Raw genomic sequence first — 15169 nt, forward strand, 5'->3', positions numbered from 1 at the left:
TCCGAGGCACCCCCCTTCTGGAAGGGGGGCCCGCCTTGGGGGGCCCGGGGGCCGGGAAACCGGGCCTGGTCGGGGTGGGCCCCCGGCCCTATTGGGAAGAGTTTCCCCTTGGCCGGGCCCGGGGGTGACCGAAAACCCGGGGTCCGGCCTCCCCGGGGAAGGGTCTTCCCGAGCTTCGGCCTGACGGGAGGGAGGGGCCTCCCTGGGCCGGGCCCCCCCGTTCGGGGCTGGGGGCTGGCGCTCCCCGAAGGGGGCCGGGGGTCTCCCCCCCTGGGAATTGGGGCCCCCACGATCCCCCGCAGGGACCCTTCCTTCCGGACCCGCCCCCCCCTGCCTGAAGGGGTCCCCCCCCCGAAGACTGGGGCCGCCCCACCGCCCGGCCCGGACCGGCCGAATCTGGGGCCCAGCCTTCACCGGTTCTCCACCGCATTGCGTCTCCGGGCCTCTCCCGGGGCCCAACCCCTGGAGGCCAAGCGCAGGCGCGGCGGGGGCTGCGGGCCAGGCAGCGGGGCGCCCCGGGGACCCCGGGTGTCCGGAGGACAGAGGTGTTTACCGAACCCCGGGGCCTGCGGGCGCTGGGGCCCCCGCACCCGCCTGCCCGCCCCCTCCTCGCCCTCACAGGCGGCGAGGCCATGGCCACGATGGTGCTCCCGCGAGAGGAGAAGCTGAGCCAGGATGAGATCGTGCTGGGCACCAAAGCCGTCATCCAGGGGCTGGAGACCCTGCGCGGGGAGCATCGCGCCCTTCTCGCCCCCTTGGTCGCCCCCGAAGCCGGCGAGGCGGAGCCCGGCTCGCAGGAACGCTGTGTCCTCCTGCGCCGCTCCCTGGAAGCCATCGAGCTGGGGCTGGGGGAGGCCCAGGTAGGCCTGTGTGGCGTGCGAGCGGGGAGGGGACAGGAGGGAGGGTTGGAGGTGCCGGGGGAATTCTGGCGACGTAGGAACCGAATCCGAGCAGGACGCCGTCTGTCCCCTGAGCTCCATGCAGGGCCCCAGTAAAGAGCCGCTGGATACATGAATGGGCTTTGGAGACTCCACGGGGCCTCGCCCCGGGAGAAGCCTGACAGCCATCCTTTAGCCCCCGCGTAGAACCCTGTTCCTAGCTTCTCTGCTAGGTAGCAAAGACAGAATGGCACAGGAAAACCTTACTCCCTCCCCCAGTCATTCTTTTATTTACTCATTAACAGGTAAGTTTTCAAATACCTACTATGTGCCAGGCAATGTGTTAGGTGCCAGGGATGCAGACTAGATTCCTGCTCTAGGCCATTTGGAAGACAGGAACACGTGGTGATAAATCCTCCAAAGAAAAGAACAAAATCTTGTAGTAGCTTTAAATGGGAAGTCTTATCTATTAGTCGGTTAAGACTTCTGAGGAATGGCATTTAAACCAAGACCCGAAGGAAGAAATGGACTAGTCTCCAGAAAAGGGAGGAGGGGGAGGTTGCATGTGCAAAGGTCCTGGGGTAGGAAAAATCTTGCAATGGGAGACTTGAGAAAAGACCTATGTGACTGGAGCTTCATGGGGCAGGAGAGAGAGGGTCAGAAAAGGCCTATGGGGAAGGCAGGGCCAGGTCATGCTGTGCCTTACTCGTTTGGGTTTCAGTCTCAGGACATTGGGACAGTGGAGGGCTTGAAGCAGTCAAGGGACACAGAATGACTTAGGTTTTAAAGTCTCCGTGGGGCTGAGGTATGGAGAATGAACTATAGTGGGTCAAGGATGGAGGCAGGTAGGAGGTAGTTGGAAACCACTGTTGGAATTCAAATGAGAAATGGTGGCTTGGACTAAAGGGTTGGCCATGAGGGTGGAGAGAAGGGGGCCAGTTGTAGATGTTCAGGAGGTAGGTCCAGGAGGACTTGGGAACGGTGTGAGGGAGAGAGGGGCACAGGGTCACTCCCAGGTTCGTGGTTGGAGCGAGTTAAGGGGATGAGAGCCCGCATGATTAGAGTTCTGTTTTGGCCCTCTTCATTTGGGCTGCTAGGACAGTGGTCAGCAAACTGCGGCTCGCGAGCCACATGCGGCTCTTTGGCCCCTTGAGTGTGGCCATGACGTTTCAATCGCACTGTATGTGCGCGCCCGCACGTGGTATTTTGTGGAAGAGCCACACTCGGGGCCTGCAGTTTGCCGACCACTGTGCTAGGACAATATGCAGATGGAGAAGTCAGGCTCTGGGGGAAAGAGTCTTGGTCCCCTCGAATCTTGGCTGAGAGACTGGCTGGCTCTGAATCCTGAGCAGGTGGTATCCTCTTGGTTTCCTTGTCTTTAAAATAGGGATCATGCCATCTGCTGTATACACTTCCAGGCTGTTTAGGGGAGTTTTTTATAAAGCTAGTGGTTGTGAAAACACTTGTCATTTAGGCGTTTGCTAATCAACTAGAAAGTGCAGGGTCCGAGACTGCCTGGCCCTCTGGAAGGGCAATGGTTGGCTGCCAGATACAGAGATGAACACACAGTCCCGTCGCGTCCCCCCCCCCCCCCCCCCGTGTGTGCAGGCACTGGCACAGACGGGCAACAGGATGCTGGGGGGAGGGGGTGGAAGGTGCCCTGCTTTCCTGGGCCCGGGGGCATGAGAGAGAAGAAGCTTCACTGCAGAAATGCCTCTGAAATTGAATGATGGAAACAAGGGTGGAGCATGTGCAAGGCCTCAAGGCAGGAAGAGCCTGGAAGCTCAGGAAAGGAATCAGGTTGGGGAGGGTAGGGCTAAGAGTAGGCTTCTGGGTCTCCTCACCGGCCCTGTGGTTCGCGGACCATCTGCTGGTATATGTACCCCATCCCTCCCTGGGGGCTGCAGAAGGGCAGGGTCTGGCCTTGGCAGAAGTCAGGATGGGGCCTTCCAGTCATCTGTCCAGGTTTCTGGGGCAGGAGGCAGTGGTGTAGTGGCTGTGGCTGCAGGGCCTTGAGTACAACCCCCAAGAGAGACAAAGGAAGAAAATGGCTAGCTCGGGGAAAGCACAGCACCCCAGCTCCCCCTGTTCACCATCAGCCAATGAGTGGGAGCTGGACCATCACTGCAGAGGACTAGCTGGAGGCCCAGGAAAAGGGATGGACTTTCTTAGAGTCCAGCAAAGCCAGTCTGGGAACCAGGGCTTCTGACCCCAGAGGGAAGGAGTTGGAGATCCCCAAGCCTCCTGGGTTCAGTCTTGGACTATGGTCTATTTGGGGCCTTGTGAGAAAACTCCCTTGGTGAGAGGAGACCTTCAAGTCACTCAGCCCTGCAGCTTCTCTCAGACAGGGCCAGGCTCAGCCCTTCCTGGGCCCCAGGAGGGCCGGGCGATGGGTGGTGAGGGCTCTGACCCACTCCCGCTGCTGCCACAGGTGATCCTGGCGCTGTCGAGCCACCTGGGCGCCGTAGAGTCCGAGAAGCAGAAGCTGCGGGCTCAGGTGCGGCGCCTGGTGCAGGAGAACCAGTGGCTGCGAGAGGAGCTGGCGGGGACGCAGCAGAAGCTGCAGCGCAGCGAGCAGGCTGTGGCCCAGCTCGAGGAGGAGAAGCAGCACTTGCTGTTCATGAGCCAGATCCGAAAGCTGGATGAGGACACCTCCCCCAACGTGAGTCCTGCCGCAGCCACTGACAGGCCAGCAGGCAGAGGGGCCTGGGAGCAGGGAGGGGGCAGCCCAGAGCACACTCAGCTCCCACCCAGCCACTGACACCTGGGCACCTCGCCCTCTCTTCCCTGATCTCACCCTGTCTTCCTGCCCAGGAGGAGAAGGGGGAGGTCCCCAAAGACTCTCTGGATGACCTGTTCCCCAACGAGGAGGAACAGAGCTCAGGTGCGGAGGGGCAGCTGGTTCTGGGGGTGGGGTTGGAAGGGCTGAACAAATTCTTGGTCCTTGGTCCTCAGAGATCACCAGAAACAGGAATCAAATGGTTGCCATATTCCTTCCTGCCTCATTTCTGATCATCACATCCCAGCATGTTAGAGCTTAACTGATAGGTGTTCCATGTTTCCCTACCACCTCCCCCCACCCCAAGCTCTGTGCGGAGCTGGTACCACAGCCCAGCCTGGGTTCAAGTCCTACTGTGCCACTCGTTGCTCTGTGACCACTGGTAGAGTTTTGTTTCCTCTCAGCCTCCTCTGAGGGTTAAAGGAGGGTTCCAGGAGGGTTCCAGTGCAGTGTGAGCCCTGGGCCAGTGCTCACCGTGCTTAGTGCCCTGTGCATTTCAGAGCCTCCTCCGGCAGCTGAGGAGGCTGAGGCTCCGAGGGCAGGTAGTTTGCTAGGACACAGCTTGAAATACTGGAACTGGGACATTGCCCACTCTTTCTGGGGGGTGACTCTGTAGATGAAGTTGAGGCAGAATAGTTAGTAACTTGCCTAGGGCCACATGTCAGGTGAGTTAGAGGCATGGTTGGCATGTACCAGTCCAGCCCAGGGGGCAGTTAGGTATATCTGAGTTTCTACCCTTGGCCTTGCAGCCCCCAGCCCTGGAGGAGGGGATGTGGCTGCCCAGCATGGAGGCTATGAAATCCCAGCACGGCTCCGTACCCTGCACAACCTGGTGATCCAGTATGCCTCCCAGGGCCGCTATGAGGTGGCCGTGCCCCTCTGCAAGCAGGCACTGGAAGACCTGGAGAAAACGTCCGGCCATGACCACCCCGACGTGGCCACCATGCTGAATATCCTGGCGCTGGTCTATCGGTGAGGCTCCTCTGGCCACAGGCACCCATGGCAGGGCCTGTGCTTTTCCTAAAGGCTCCCTCCCTGGGTCACAAACCCTCAGTGCCTGCCATGGGCCAGGACTTGGGTTTCTCCAGGCACTTGGGCAGCAGAGAGAGGAGCTTGTGCCAAGGGGGCTGAATAAAATGTGAATAAGCCTCAGGCTAGTGGAGGAGAAAGGTTTGGAAATAACCAGGAAAGGGGCAGCACATGAGGACTCCCAGGGCACCAGGGAGTCGGCACAGCTTCTCTAGGCACTGTGGCTAGAGTAGGGTCTTTGGTAAAAGGTGACTCTTCCCAGAACATGAGAGGATTAGAAAAGGTTTCCCAACAGGAAGAGCAGAATGAGCAAGGGCACTGGAGAATACAGAACAACGTGCATTGGGCACGAGGCGGAGCGGGTGGGATCTGGTGAGCCTGTTTCATACCCCAGCACTGTATGCCCTGGTGAGTTGTGAGTGAATTACCCAAAGCCCCTGAGCTCCAGGAGGACGGGCTGACCAGGTTTCCCCATGCTCTGGGTCATACTCATGCCCGCTCAGTAAATACAGGAGTGAGCAAAGGATCTCAGACCACTAAGGGCAGGGTCCAGGCTGGAGGATAATCTCACCGTACTTCCACCTCCCCAGGGACCAGAACAAGTACAAGGAGGCTGCTCACCTGCTCAATGATGCCCTGGCCATTCGCGAGAAGACACTGGGCAAGGACCACCCAGCTGTGAGTGAGGGTGGGTGGAGGTTGGGGCTGCTGCTGCTCTCTGCAGCACCCAGGTCTCAGAACCCTTGGCCAGCAGGGCCCCGGGTCACAGAGCCTCCATTTATTCTCCAAACCCCCCAGGTGGCTGCAACATTAAACAACCTGGCAGTTCTGTACGGCAAGCGGGGCAAGTACAAGGAGGCCGAGCCTCTGTGCAAGCGGGCACTGGAGATCCGGGAGAAGGTGGGAACAGGCAGGGCTGGGCAGGCCAGGCAGGGGGGCTAGGCCAGCTCTGAGCCTAGCCACTGGCTTCTGCTCCCATCCCAGGTCCTGGGCAAATTTCATCCAGATGTGGCCAAGCAGCTGAGCAACCTGGCACTGCTCTGCCAGAACCAGGGCAAAGCTGAGGAGGTAGAATACTACTACCGGCGGGCACTGGAAATCTACGCCACACGCCTCGGGCCTGATGATCCCAACGTGGCCAAGACCAAGAACAACCTGGTACCCTGGGCCAGGAGGAGCTGCGGCAGGGAGGGAGGGAGGGAGGGAGAAGGAAAGGAAAAGGCTCAGGTCCCTGCATCCTGCTTTTCCTCTGGCCCTGCCTCTGCAGGCCTCCTGCTACCTGAAGCAGGGCAAGTACCAGGATGCAGAGACCCTGTACAAGGAGATCCTCACCCGTGCTCACGAGAAGGAGTTTGGCTCTGTCAATGGTGAGTCCATGACTGCCATGTGCCCCCAGCTCACCTAGCACAGGCTCATTCTACTATCAACATCCACAGTGGCCAGGCAGGCAGGCCCTCATGCCTGGGGTGTCATGTGCACATGTGAGCATGTACACACACCTCCTGGGCCCTGTCTGTGCCATGTACACCCTTTGTATACCCCATGCCCTTGGCCCAGAGTCTTTCCCCTTTCTCTACTGGGCAACTTCTGCTCACCATGAAGGCCCAGCCCAGATGTCTCCCTCTCTGGGAAGCTACCTGCTGGCCCCTGATGGTCAATCCTTTCCTGCTCTGGGTCCTTCAGCCTGGCTCATCATTCAGGCTCAGTTGTGGGCCCACCATGACTAAGGGTCTGCTCCCCCAAGCCCCTCAAGCACAAGCCTGTGCCACAGTCATCTGTTTCAGAGGAGGGTCACTAATGTTTTCGGTCTGATTCTTGTTCATTCATTCAACAAAGCCCAACCCTGATTCTTCCTGGCTTCCCCTGACCCCCTCCCCAGACCCCAGTTTTATGTCGAGCCCAACCAGGAGAGGCCTAGATGGGAGGCTGGTGACAGCCCCCTTTTTCTCCCCAGGGGACAACAAGCCCATCTGGATGCACGCAGAGGAACGGGAGGAGACCAAGGTAGTAAGCACTGCGGGACGGCTGGAGTGGGTGTCCAGGGAGGGAAGGTAAAGTTGGGGGTGTGGAGGGGAGGGCCTTCTCTTCCCACCACCCCTGACCATTCTTCCCCCAGGATAAGCGCCGGGATAGCACTGCCTATGGGGAATATGGCAGCTGGTACAAGGCCTGTAAAGTGGACAGGTGAGGACGGCGGGGCAGGGCTGGTGGTAGAGCAGGTCACAGGGAAACAGTATCCTGGGTGAGGGCTGTGGCCGGCTGCACAATTCATACTGCTTACGCCTTCTCTATCAGCTTCTCTTCCAAGGCCTGGCTCACAGGCCACCCCAAAACGGCTTTCTGTACTGGGAAAGCTTGATGATCTCATTCGTGGGTCTCCCAGCTTTTTTTAATTTTTATTTATTGATTTTTAGAGAGAGGAAGGGAAAGAGAAACAGAAACATCAATCTGTTCCACTTATTATGCATTCATTGGTTGATTCTTGTATGTGCCCTGACCAAGGATCGAAATACACCTTGGTGTATCAGGATGATGCTCTAACCAACTGAGCTACTCAGCCAGGGCTTGAGTCTCCCAGCTTTCAGTCCTAGTGGCAATATCCCACTTAGGTCCCTGTGGCCAGGTCCCAGGCCCTGGGGTGATTCCAAGACGGAGAGTGCAGTTGGGTCTCCTATCACAGGGCTTGACACCTAGGAGGGTTGAGATCCTGGTTGGCCGGCTGGTTCCTTAGAGCTCAGTATGGGCTGGATGCCAGGATAGGCCCTGGTTCCTGGGGAACACAGAATTTGAGACTGTCCCGCTGTCCTGTCCACAGCCCCACAGTCAACACCACCCTGCGCAGCTTGGGGGCCCTGTACCGGCGCCAGGGCAAGCTAGAAGCTGCACACACACTGGAGGACTGTGCCAGCCGCAGCCGCAAGCAGGTAGGCGACAGACCTGAGGACTGGGCAGGGACCTACTTGGCCCTGTTTTTCATCTAATATGCCCTCCGCTTCCTTAGGGCCTGGACCCTGCAAGCCAAACCAAGGTGGTGGAACTGCTGAAAGATGGCAGTGGTGGGCGGGGAGACCGCCGTGGCAGCCGAGATGTGGCCGGGGGTGCTGGGGCTCGGTCTGAGTCTGACGCTGAGGAGGCAGGGCCTGCAGCCGAGTGGAGCGGGGTGAGTCTAGGGGTTGGGGTGGGCCAGGAGGCTGTGTAGCCAGCATGACATAGACAAGCATGTCCACACCACAGGATGGCAGTGGCTCCTTGCGGCGCAGCGGCTCCTTTGGGAAGCTCCGAGATGCTCTGAGGCGCAGCAGTGAAATGCTGGTGAAGAAGCTGCAGGGTGGTGGCCCCCAGGAGCCCCCAAACCCCAGGTCAGCCTCTGCCCTGATAAGTTTACCACCCAGGGTGAGCCTCAAGACCCCACCCAACAACCCAAATGAGCTCCTGACTCAGGGTGCGCTCCTCATCTCTCTCAAGCTCCACTACCCACCCAATCTGTGCCTTTCCCATCAGCCTCCCTCCCCAACCCCAACCCGATCCCCTTCCCCACCTTCCCCAGTTCCACCATGGGCACATCCTGGCCTTCCTTTCCCCTCAGGATGAAGCGGGCCAGTTCTCTCAACTTCCTCAACAAGAGTGTGGAAGAGCCAGCCCAGGTATGGTGGGTGGAGGCCCAGGCCCCAGGGCTGGAGGCCTGCATGCCCTCTGTACCTGACGAGCTTCTCAAGCATGTCTTCATCCAGCAACATTACCTGTCTCTGTCTCTGGCTTTGGGCTGGACACTGGGGAGACAAATTAGGGAAACCCAGCCGCTGCTTGGGTGGACATGCCAGTGGCCAGTACCACACAGGCACTGTGGAGGTGGACGGGGTATCAGAGTACCAGGTGGGGCATGGGTGGGGCTCAGGGATTCTGGCTGGTCAGGCCCCTCTCCCTTCTGGCCAGGGAAGCACAGACTGGCAGCAGCACAAGCTGAGCCACTTGCCCCTCTGCCCACAGCCTGGAGGCACAGGCCTCTCTGACAGCCGCGCCCTCAGCTCCAGCTCCATGGACCTCTCCCGACGAAGCTCCCTGGTGGGCTAATCCTGAAGGGCAGCCAGTCGCCACAGCCTCCGCCCGGCACTGCCCTCACCCCCAGCCCTGCGCATGGGCCTGCTGCTTGTCTTGCCTGTCTCTCCCAAGGACCCCTGTCTTTTCTGTTCAATCTCAGGGTAACCTCCTTCCTTGTCATCTCAGCCTGAGCCCTGGAGGCTGGGCCTGTCTGGCCCCAGCTCTACCCCTTATTTATTCCTTCCAGCAGGGCCCCCTCTCCCTAGGTTCAGAGCCAGTGAAAGAGGCTGGCTGGGGTCTTCCAAGTAGAGACTCAGTGGCCTGCCATCCCCTGACCCGGAGTCAAGAACACTAAGTAACTGCCCTCCCATCAGCACCCTGCCCTGCCCTGCCCCCGGCCGTTGCTTCTGTATATAGAGAAATAAGTTATTGGCCGCGCCCCTCTCCTCAGTCTACCTTACTGCCTGGGCTTCCCCTCACCCCACCCTTCTCTAGTGGTACCGCCCAGGCCTTAATCACTCCCATTCCACGCGGTGGTATCTCCCAGGCTCCACAACACATCTGGGGATCTCCCCAAAGAGTTCCCTGGGCCTTGTCGCGCTCCTTCCGACTCTGAGGGGTGCGTCCTGCCCCGCCATCGATCCATGCCCCAGGATGGAGAGTCCTCCCCTTACCAGCCCCCTCAATGCCGGGCCCTGCCCTGCATCCCGGCCTTATGCACTGCCCCTCCCGCCCCCGCCCAGGCACTGCCTGTCGAGCCATCTAGCCACGCCTTCTCCCACGCCTGCAGCTTCTCTCGAGGGACAGTGATGTCCCTGCTGTGGCAGGAGGGGCTGCTCCAGTTGTGGGGTGAGGTGGTCGTTCTCTATTTTCAAATGTTGCTGTAGAAATAAAGATGGTTTGAATCTGAGCCGGGCTTGTTTTGGGGCTGAAGTCCAGGGCTCCCAGGGTCTAGGTTGGGGTTGGGGTTGGGAAAGGCTGCGAATGAAGGGTGTGTGTGTGTGTGTGTGTGTGTGTGTCGCTCACATCCGGTTCCTCCAACTGGAGCCCAGATATTCTCCTTTCCCATAATTGGGGGTCCCAAGGGTCAAGATCTAACAGTTTTAATCTTTGAGGTTCTAGAGAATTGTGGGCTTTGATTGAGCTCTGCCCCTTATTAAGCTGTTAGACCTTGCGCGAGTTACTGGAATTTGATTTTTCCATCTATAAAATGTGGATGAGGACACCTTCTCCCGGGCCTGTGGCTGTGAGTTAGGAACGCCAGGACACGAAGAACCCTGGAGAAATGAACTTGTACTAATACAACTCCGGGAGGCGGGAGGGTGAAAAGTGTCAACCCCAGCCTCCAGTAGAGCTTCCAACTCCAGGCTCCCAAGCGCTGTCCAAAAGCCCAGGTGTGTCTAGAGAGTGAACTACAAGCCCCAGAAGGCAATGCGCAGTGGTGAGCTAGAAGGCTCGGGCTCCCAGGTTTACGCCTGCGCCACGGAGTGTGTTGGACAACGTAAGGAGACTACAAGTCCCGAGAAGCAACGCAGCGAGGTCCCAGTCAGGAATGTGCGGCTGCGCGTCGCGGGCGGGGCCTCTGGGGCGGAGCGGCCACCATCTTGGAACAGGAGGCGGAGCAGAGCCGACTGGGAGCTACCGAGCGGGCCGCCGCTGCCGCCATGAACCCCGAATAGTGAGTGAGCCCCGCCTGCGCCGTCCGGCGTAGCCTCGATCCCGAGTACGGGGCTGTGCGCTTACCGGGTTGTCCGGCCCGGGTCAGGACTGTGCGGCGCCCCCACATCCGGGTCCTTCTTCCGCTGACCCCCCCCCCACATCCGGGTCCTGCCCCTCCCCCGGGGCCCCCAGGACCCCGGCTTCACACCCCTAGTTCTTGCACCCGGGGCCCAGAGACTGCGACCCCGAGGGACACTACTTGGAGCCCGAGGGACTGACCCTAACAGGCCTCATAGGTCAGGTGACCCCGCAGCCCTGGCCTCTCCGGGCCTCAGTTTCCCCACTTGGCTGAACGTGGCGATCAGGGTGCTGACAGTGGCCTCAGCGTTATGGTCTCTCACCAGACGGTTCCCGGTCTCGGTCCAGACTCCGGCCCTTGAGGTCGGGCCGTCGATCCTTCTGCTCTTCCCGTTCTCCCGGAATCTGGTTCCCGGGGCTGGTTAGACGCGGAGGCCCCGAGGCGCTGCTCGCTCGGGGTGGCTCTCCCGCAGGTCCTCCCGCCGCAGGTCCTGCCCCGGTGGGTCTGGCTGCCTCGCCGCTCCCGGTCCCTTCCTGCCCGCTCCTCCCCGGCGCAGCCCCAGCGCCGCCGTCACACCCCTTCCCTCGCTGTCACCGCCGATGTGCAGATGAACGGGGCGGTTGCTCCCCTTCCAGGGATTCTCTTTCCTCCAAGCCCCGGGTCACTCCCCCTGGGGGTGGGGGGCCCACATCTGCCCGGCCTCTCGCTGACAGTGCCCTGGAGAGTCGGCTCTCTCCCCGGTCTGCCTCTTCCTGTTTCTCCTCCAGATCCAGGCCTCACGTCTCCTGGGGAGCGGGGCTCTGAGCGGGATGGTCAGGGGTGAGAGGAGGGAACTGACTGGCCCTCACGGAGACTTGGGGTCCGAACCTGGTGTCCAGTCTTAAAGTTAACAGCAGTGTGACTTAGGGCAAGTCACTTCCCTCTCCCAACTCTGGTTTCCTCATTTATTGGGAATAACAACAACCCACTTGGTTGAACAGTTGCGAGGCTTAAATGAGAGGGGGCATTTGAAATACTTAGCACTGGGTCAGGCACAGGTAGGAACTCAGTACCTCTTACCTGCTGACTGTTGTTACTGCCACCTCTTCTGAGAGGCTTCATTCCGTGCTCTTCACACAGATGTTCCCTCTACAAGCTCCAGGCTGGGCCCGGCTTCCACTTTGGGGCCTCCCCTGCCAAGACGGGTTCCCCCCGGGCAGTCCAGGCAGTTCCCTGGACAGTCCCTGCTGGGCTCCAGACCATGGAGTGTGTCCGGAGTCAGGGTGGGATACCCAGCTCTGGCACCTGACTTTTTGTCATGTCCCTCTCTGGACCTCAGTCTCCCTCTCTGTACTCATGCCTTTGGGCCAGCTGTGTGATGGGGGTGGTCAGCTCTCCCTCCCTGGGACTTGTGGGAGGATCCTGTGAACACCGCAGGCAGGCCTCAGTATGGGAGAACGCTGTAACTGGCTCCAGGATGATGGCGGGTGGGCTCCCTACCTGCCTTCACACTTTCCCATCCTCTCTCTCCAGTGACTACCTGTTTAAGCTGCTTTTGATTGGTGACTCGGGCGTGGGCAAGTCATGCCTGCTCCTTCGGTTTGCTGTGAGTAAGAAGTCTCCCATACCATCCTTCTGGGTTTCTGGCTCGGGGCTGGAGGGAGAATGGGCAACCCAGAGCACAGTAGCTGCAAGACCTGGGGATCAAGGATGAAGTTGCAGGACCTGCCAGCAACATAGCTGACTGAACCAGGGCAGGTGGCTGGCAAGTTGGGTGCAATTAGGAGCTTTGCTGGGGCAGGAAACTTGAGGGAGGTTTTCTAGTTAGGCCTCCGGCCTGTCCACTCAGGACAGTTCACTGGCTTCTGATCTTCCAGGATGACACGTACACAGAGAGCTACATCAGCACCATCGGGGTGGACTTCAAGATCCGAACCATTGAGCTGGATGGCAAAACCATCAAACTTCAGATCGTGAGTGTCACTCTTCCCAAGGCCCCTGGTGCAGGGGCCTCCGCCATGGAAGGTAGGGGCTCTGGGCATGGAGCCCAGGGCTGACTTGCCCTCTCCCGTACTGTCTTGTAGTGGGACACGGCTGGTCAGGAGAGGTTCCGGACCATCACTTCCAGCTACTACCGGGGAGCTCATGGCATCATTGTGGTGTATGATGTCACCGACCAGGTACTCTTGGGCTCACCTTCCCCTGCTTTGCTTTCTCAGCCTCAGGTCTTTGACTCCGGCTTCTTTTCACTCTTCCCATCCTCTTCCTGATGTGGCCTGGAAAGGAGACTGGACCGGACCCATTTCACCCAGAGGGAAACAGAGCAGAAACAGATCCTCAGAGGCCCTGCTGCAGGGTCTTCACAGAGCCAGGCCTCGCCCCTCCCCGCCAAACTTGCCACCCCATTTTAGACCATCCAGGCACCTGTGTTTTGAGGGAGTTGAGTCAGTTGATTGGTCGCTGTGCTGGGCCCATGGCCTCCTGTGTAAAGACACTAGAGAAGCCAGTGGAGAGCTTTAGGCAAGGAAGCGAGGGAGCCCTGCACTCTGGGCGCAGCGTGAGCAGAGGTCTGGGAGCCGGCGCCTGTGCGGCAGCATTCGGCGTGTGTCTCTGGCAGCAATGATGTTAACTAGAAACCCTCACGGCGTACCTCATGGCTGACAGCCTGTCCGTCTTTGGTGTGCATAGCCCTCGGGAGGTCTGCATGGTGTTCCCATTTCACAGGTGAGATGGTCAGAGCGGTGAGACTTGCTCAGAGTCCTGCAGCTGGTCACATGGCAGAGACAGAAAGCCTAGTCTACTGATTCTACTTCGTTCTTTCTACCAAACCTCGTACCTTAGTGGGGACCGAGCTCTGGGGACATGGAGATGCTTACTTACAGGAGGAGTCCCTGCGCTTAGGGGCAGCTGAGCTGTCTGGCTCACCAGGGACTCATGGTGGTGCCTCCTGGACAAGCTATGGGTGAACTGTGCTCCACTCAGACAAAGGCCACCAAGGACCTCTAACTGCCAAATCCTGTGACCTCACTTCAGTTCTCGCCCAGATCGACCTCTCGTGGCTTTTAACTCTGTCCTCCCTAACTCCAGCTCTCCCAGCCCCTGCTGCGCTAGATTATCTTTTCAGTGGCTTTTCACTGCTTCACCCTGTACTGACCTCCATAACCCCATTTTTGGTGCTTCCTGACCTTGCCCCAAGCCTCCTCCTGACTCCCTGCATGGTTTTGGCCACTTAGTGGTTTGGCTTCTGTCTTATGTTCTGGGATACCTATGTCTGAATAGCTCTCACTGTACATCTTCTCTTTGTCCGACATTCCGCTGGTACTTTGTGTCTGTATTCTAATCTTCACAATATTACCCAGTGAACTAAATGGTGGGTCCCCGCTTTCCTGGTGAGGAGACACGCGGGGAGAGGTGTTAAGTAACTTGTCCGTGGTTTCACAGCCCAGAAAGGCAAAGCCAGTGTTTGAATCCAGGGTTCTTTGCTTCTGAGCACACCCTTTCGTGCTCCTCTACAGCCTCTCCTGAGCTCTGCCCCATCTGCGGCACTCAGCGTGTCCAGCACTGGCCTCGCCATCTCTCCCTGAGCCAACTCTTGCATCCCTCTTAGCCTGACGAGAACACTCTTCCCTCCCCCATCCAGACAGTCTGAGCCCCCTCTGCACTCCCCCATCCTCTCTCTCAAATCTGGCTCCTCATAATAATAGCAGTGATGGGATAATAGCAGCTCCTAATTAAGCTCTTGTTATGAGACCGGCCTGCGTTCATCATCCCATGCTCACAACAGCCCCACCGGGAGGTACTGTTTTACAGAGGGGAGGAAACAGGCTCAGGCCAGGCGACATATCTAGGGTCACACAGTCAATGGCAGAGCCAGGGCTTCACCCAGGAGAGTCCGCCTGGGTCCTGTGCTCTTCCCTGCCTCACTCCCTGGCTCAGGGCACAGCTTCTCGTCCCTGTTGGTCTCCATCTTGCTGCTCTGATCTGGCCTCCACTCCTGCCAGGATTGTCTTCCCAGAACACAGGTGTGTTCCTGCCACTCCCTTCCTAAGAAAACCCCCCACTGGCTCCTGGTTGTCTAAGATGCAGCCAGGCTAAGCTCCTCCAGGCGCTAGCCTGCTCCTCGCCCTCTCCCCCTGTTCAGAGCCTGCGTCCCAGCAACATTCAGCTTCTCCCACTCTCCAAAGGCACCATGCCCCTCGCACTCTGACCTAGTGCATGCCGTGTACTCCCCTTGCACCTTTTCCCGTCCCCTCACTTGCTTTCTCGCAGGCCAGTCCGTCCCTGCAGGTGTGGGTCAGCTGAGCCTCCGCAGGCAGTAGTAGTCCCGGAGCTCCGCAGCGCCTGTCCCTGCAGCGCTCAGCATCCTGTCACGCCACCGTGTGTCCTGCTCTAGTCCTTCCTTTCCCGGGTGCTAGAGGGCACGGTCCAGGTCTCATTTCTTTCTTTATCTCCCAGTGCTCAGCATAGGGCTCAGTCTGGGACATGGCGGCGGGTGTAAGTGTGACCCCGGAGATATCTGTTCTCTCTGGCTCCAGCACAACCCTGAGAGTTTCGTCTTCTCCGCATGCCGGCTGGGGGCGGGGGGTGCCAGATCTCTTGAGCCGAGTGAGGAGTTTGTTGGGTTCAGAGGTAGGATGCACGCTAGACTCTTGTTCTCAGATACTGTTCTTCTCTCATAGGCCAGGGTCTCTTTCTGCTGCAACTCTTTCCCTGTCAGGGGCTCAAGAC

General features: G+C 59.0%; 2 protein-coding genes across 2 annotated transcripts in view; both read left to right on the forward strand.

The window, feature by feature from the left end:
- The first annotated feature begins 483 nt into the window (after positions 1-483).
- KLC2 (kinesin light chain 2) lies at positions 484-9634 on the forward strand. Its single transcript, XM_006101591.3, has 15 exons — positions 484-860; positions 3310-3540; positions 3693-3762; positions 4407-4629; positions 5277-5364; positions 5485-5586; positions 5671-5844; positions 5954-6053; positions 6641-6690; positions 6803-6870; positions 7502-7610; positions 7688-7846; positions 7921-8045; positions 8273-8330; positions 8674-9634. The coding sequence occupies exons 1-15, from the start codon at positions 633-635 to the stop codon at positions 8755-8757; spliced, it is 1869 nt and encodes a 622-aa protein (XP_006101653.1). The 5' UTR covers positions 484-632; the 3' UTR covers positions 8758-9634.
- Positions 9635-10251: 617 nt separating this feature from the next.
- Positions 10252-15169, forward strand: part of RAB1B (RAB1B, member RAS oncogene family) — a 7080-nt gene continuing 2162 nt past the window's right edge. The window contains 4 exon segments of the mRNA XM_023765081.1: positions 10252-10402; positions 11975-12047; positions 12319-12414; positions 12526-12705. Coding sequence (XP_023620849.1) covers positions 10389-10402; positions 11975-12047; positions 12319-12414; positions 12526-12705 — 363 coding nt within the window. The 5' untranslated portion in view covers positions 10252-10388.

This window comes from Myotis lucifugus, unplaced genomic scaffold, assembly GCF_000147115.1.
Source record: "Myotis lucifugus unplaced genomic scaffold, Myoluc2.0 scaffold_373, whole genome shotgun sequence".
Classification (NCBI taxonomy): domain Eukaryota; kingdom Metazoa; phylum Chordata; class Mammalia; order Chiroptera; family Vespertilionidae; genus Myotis; species Myotis lucifugus.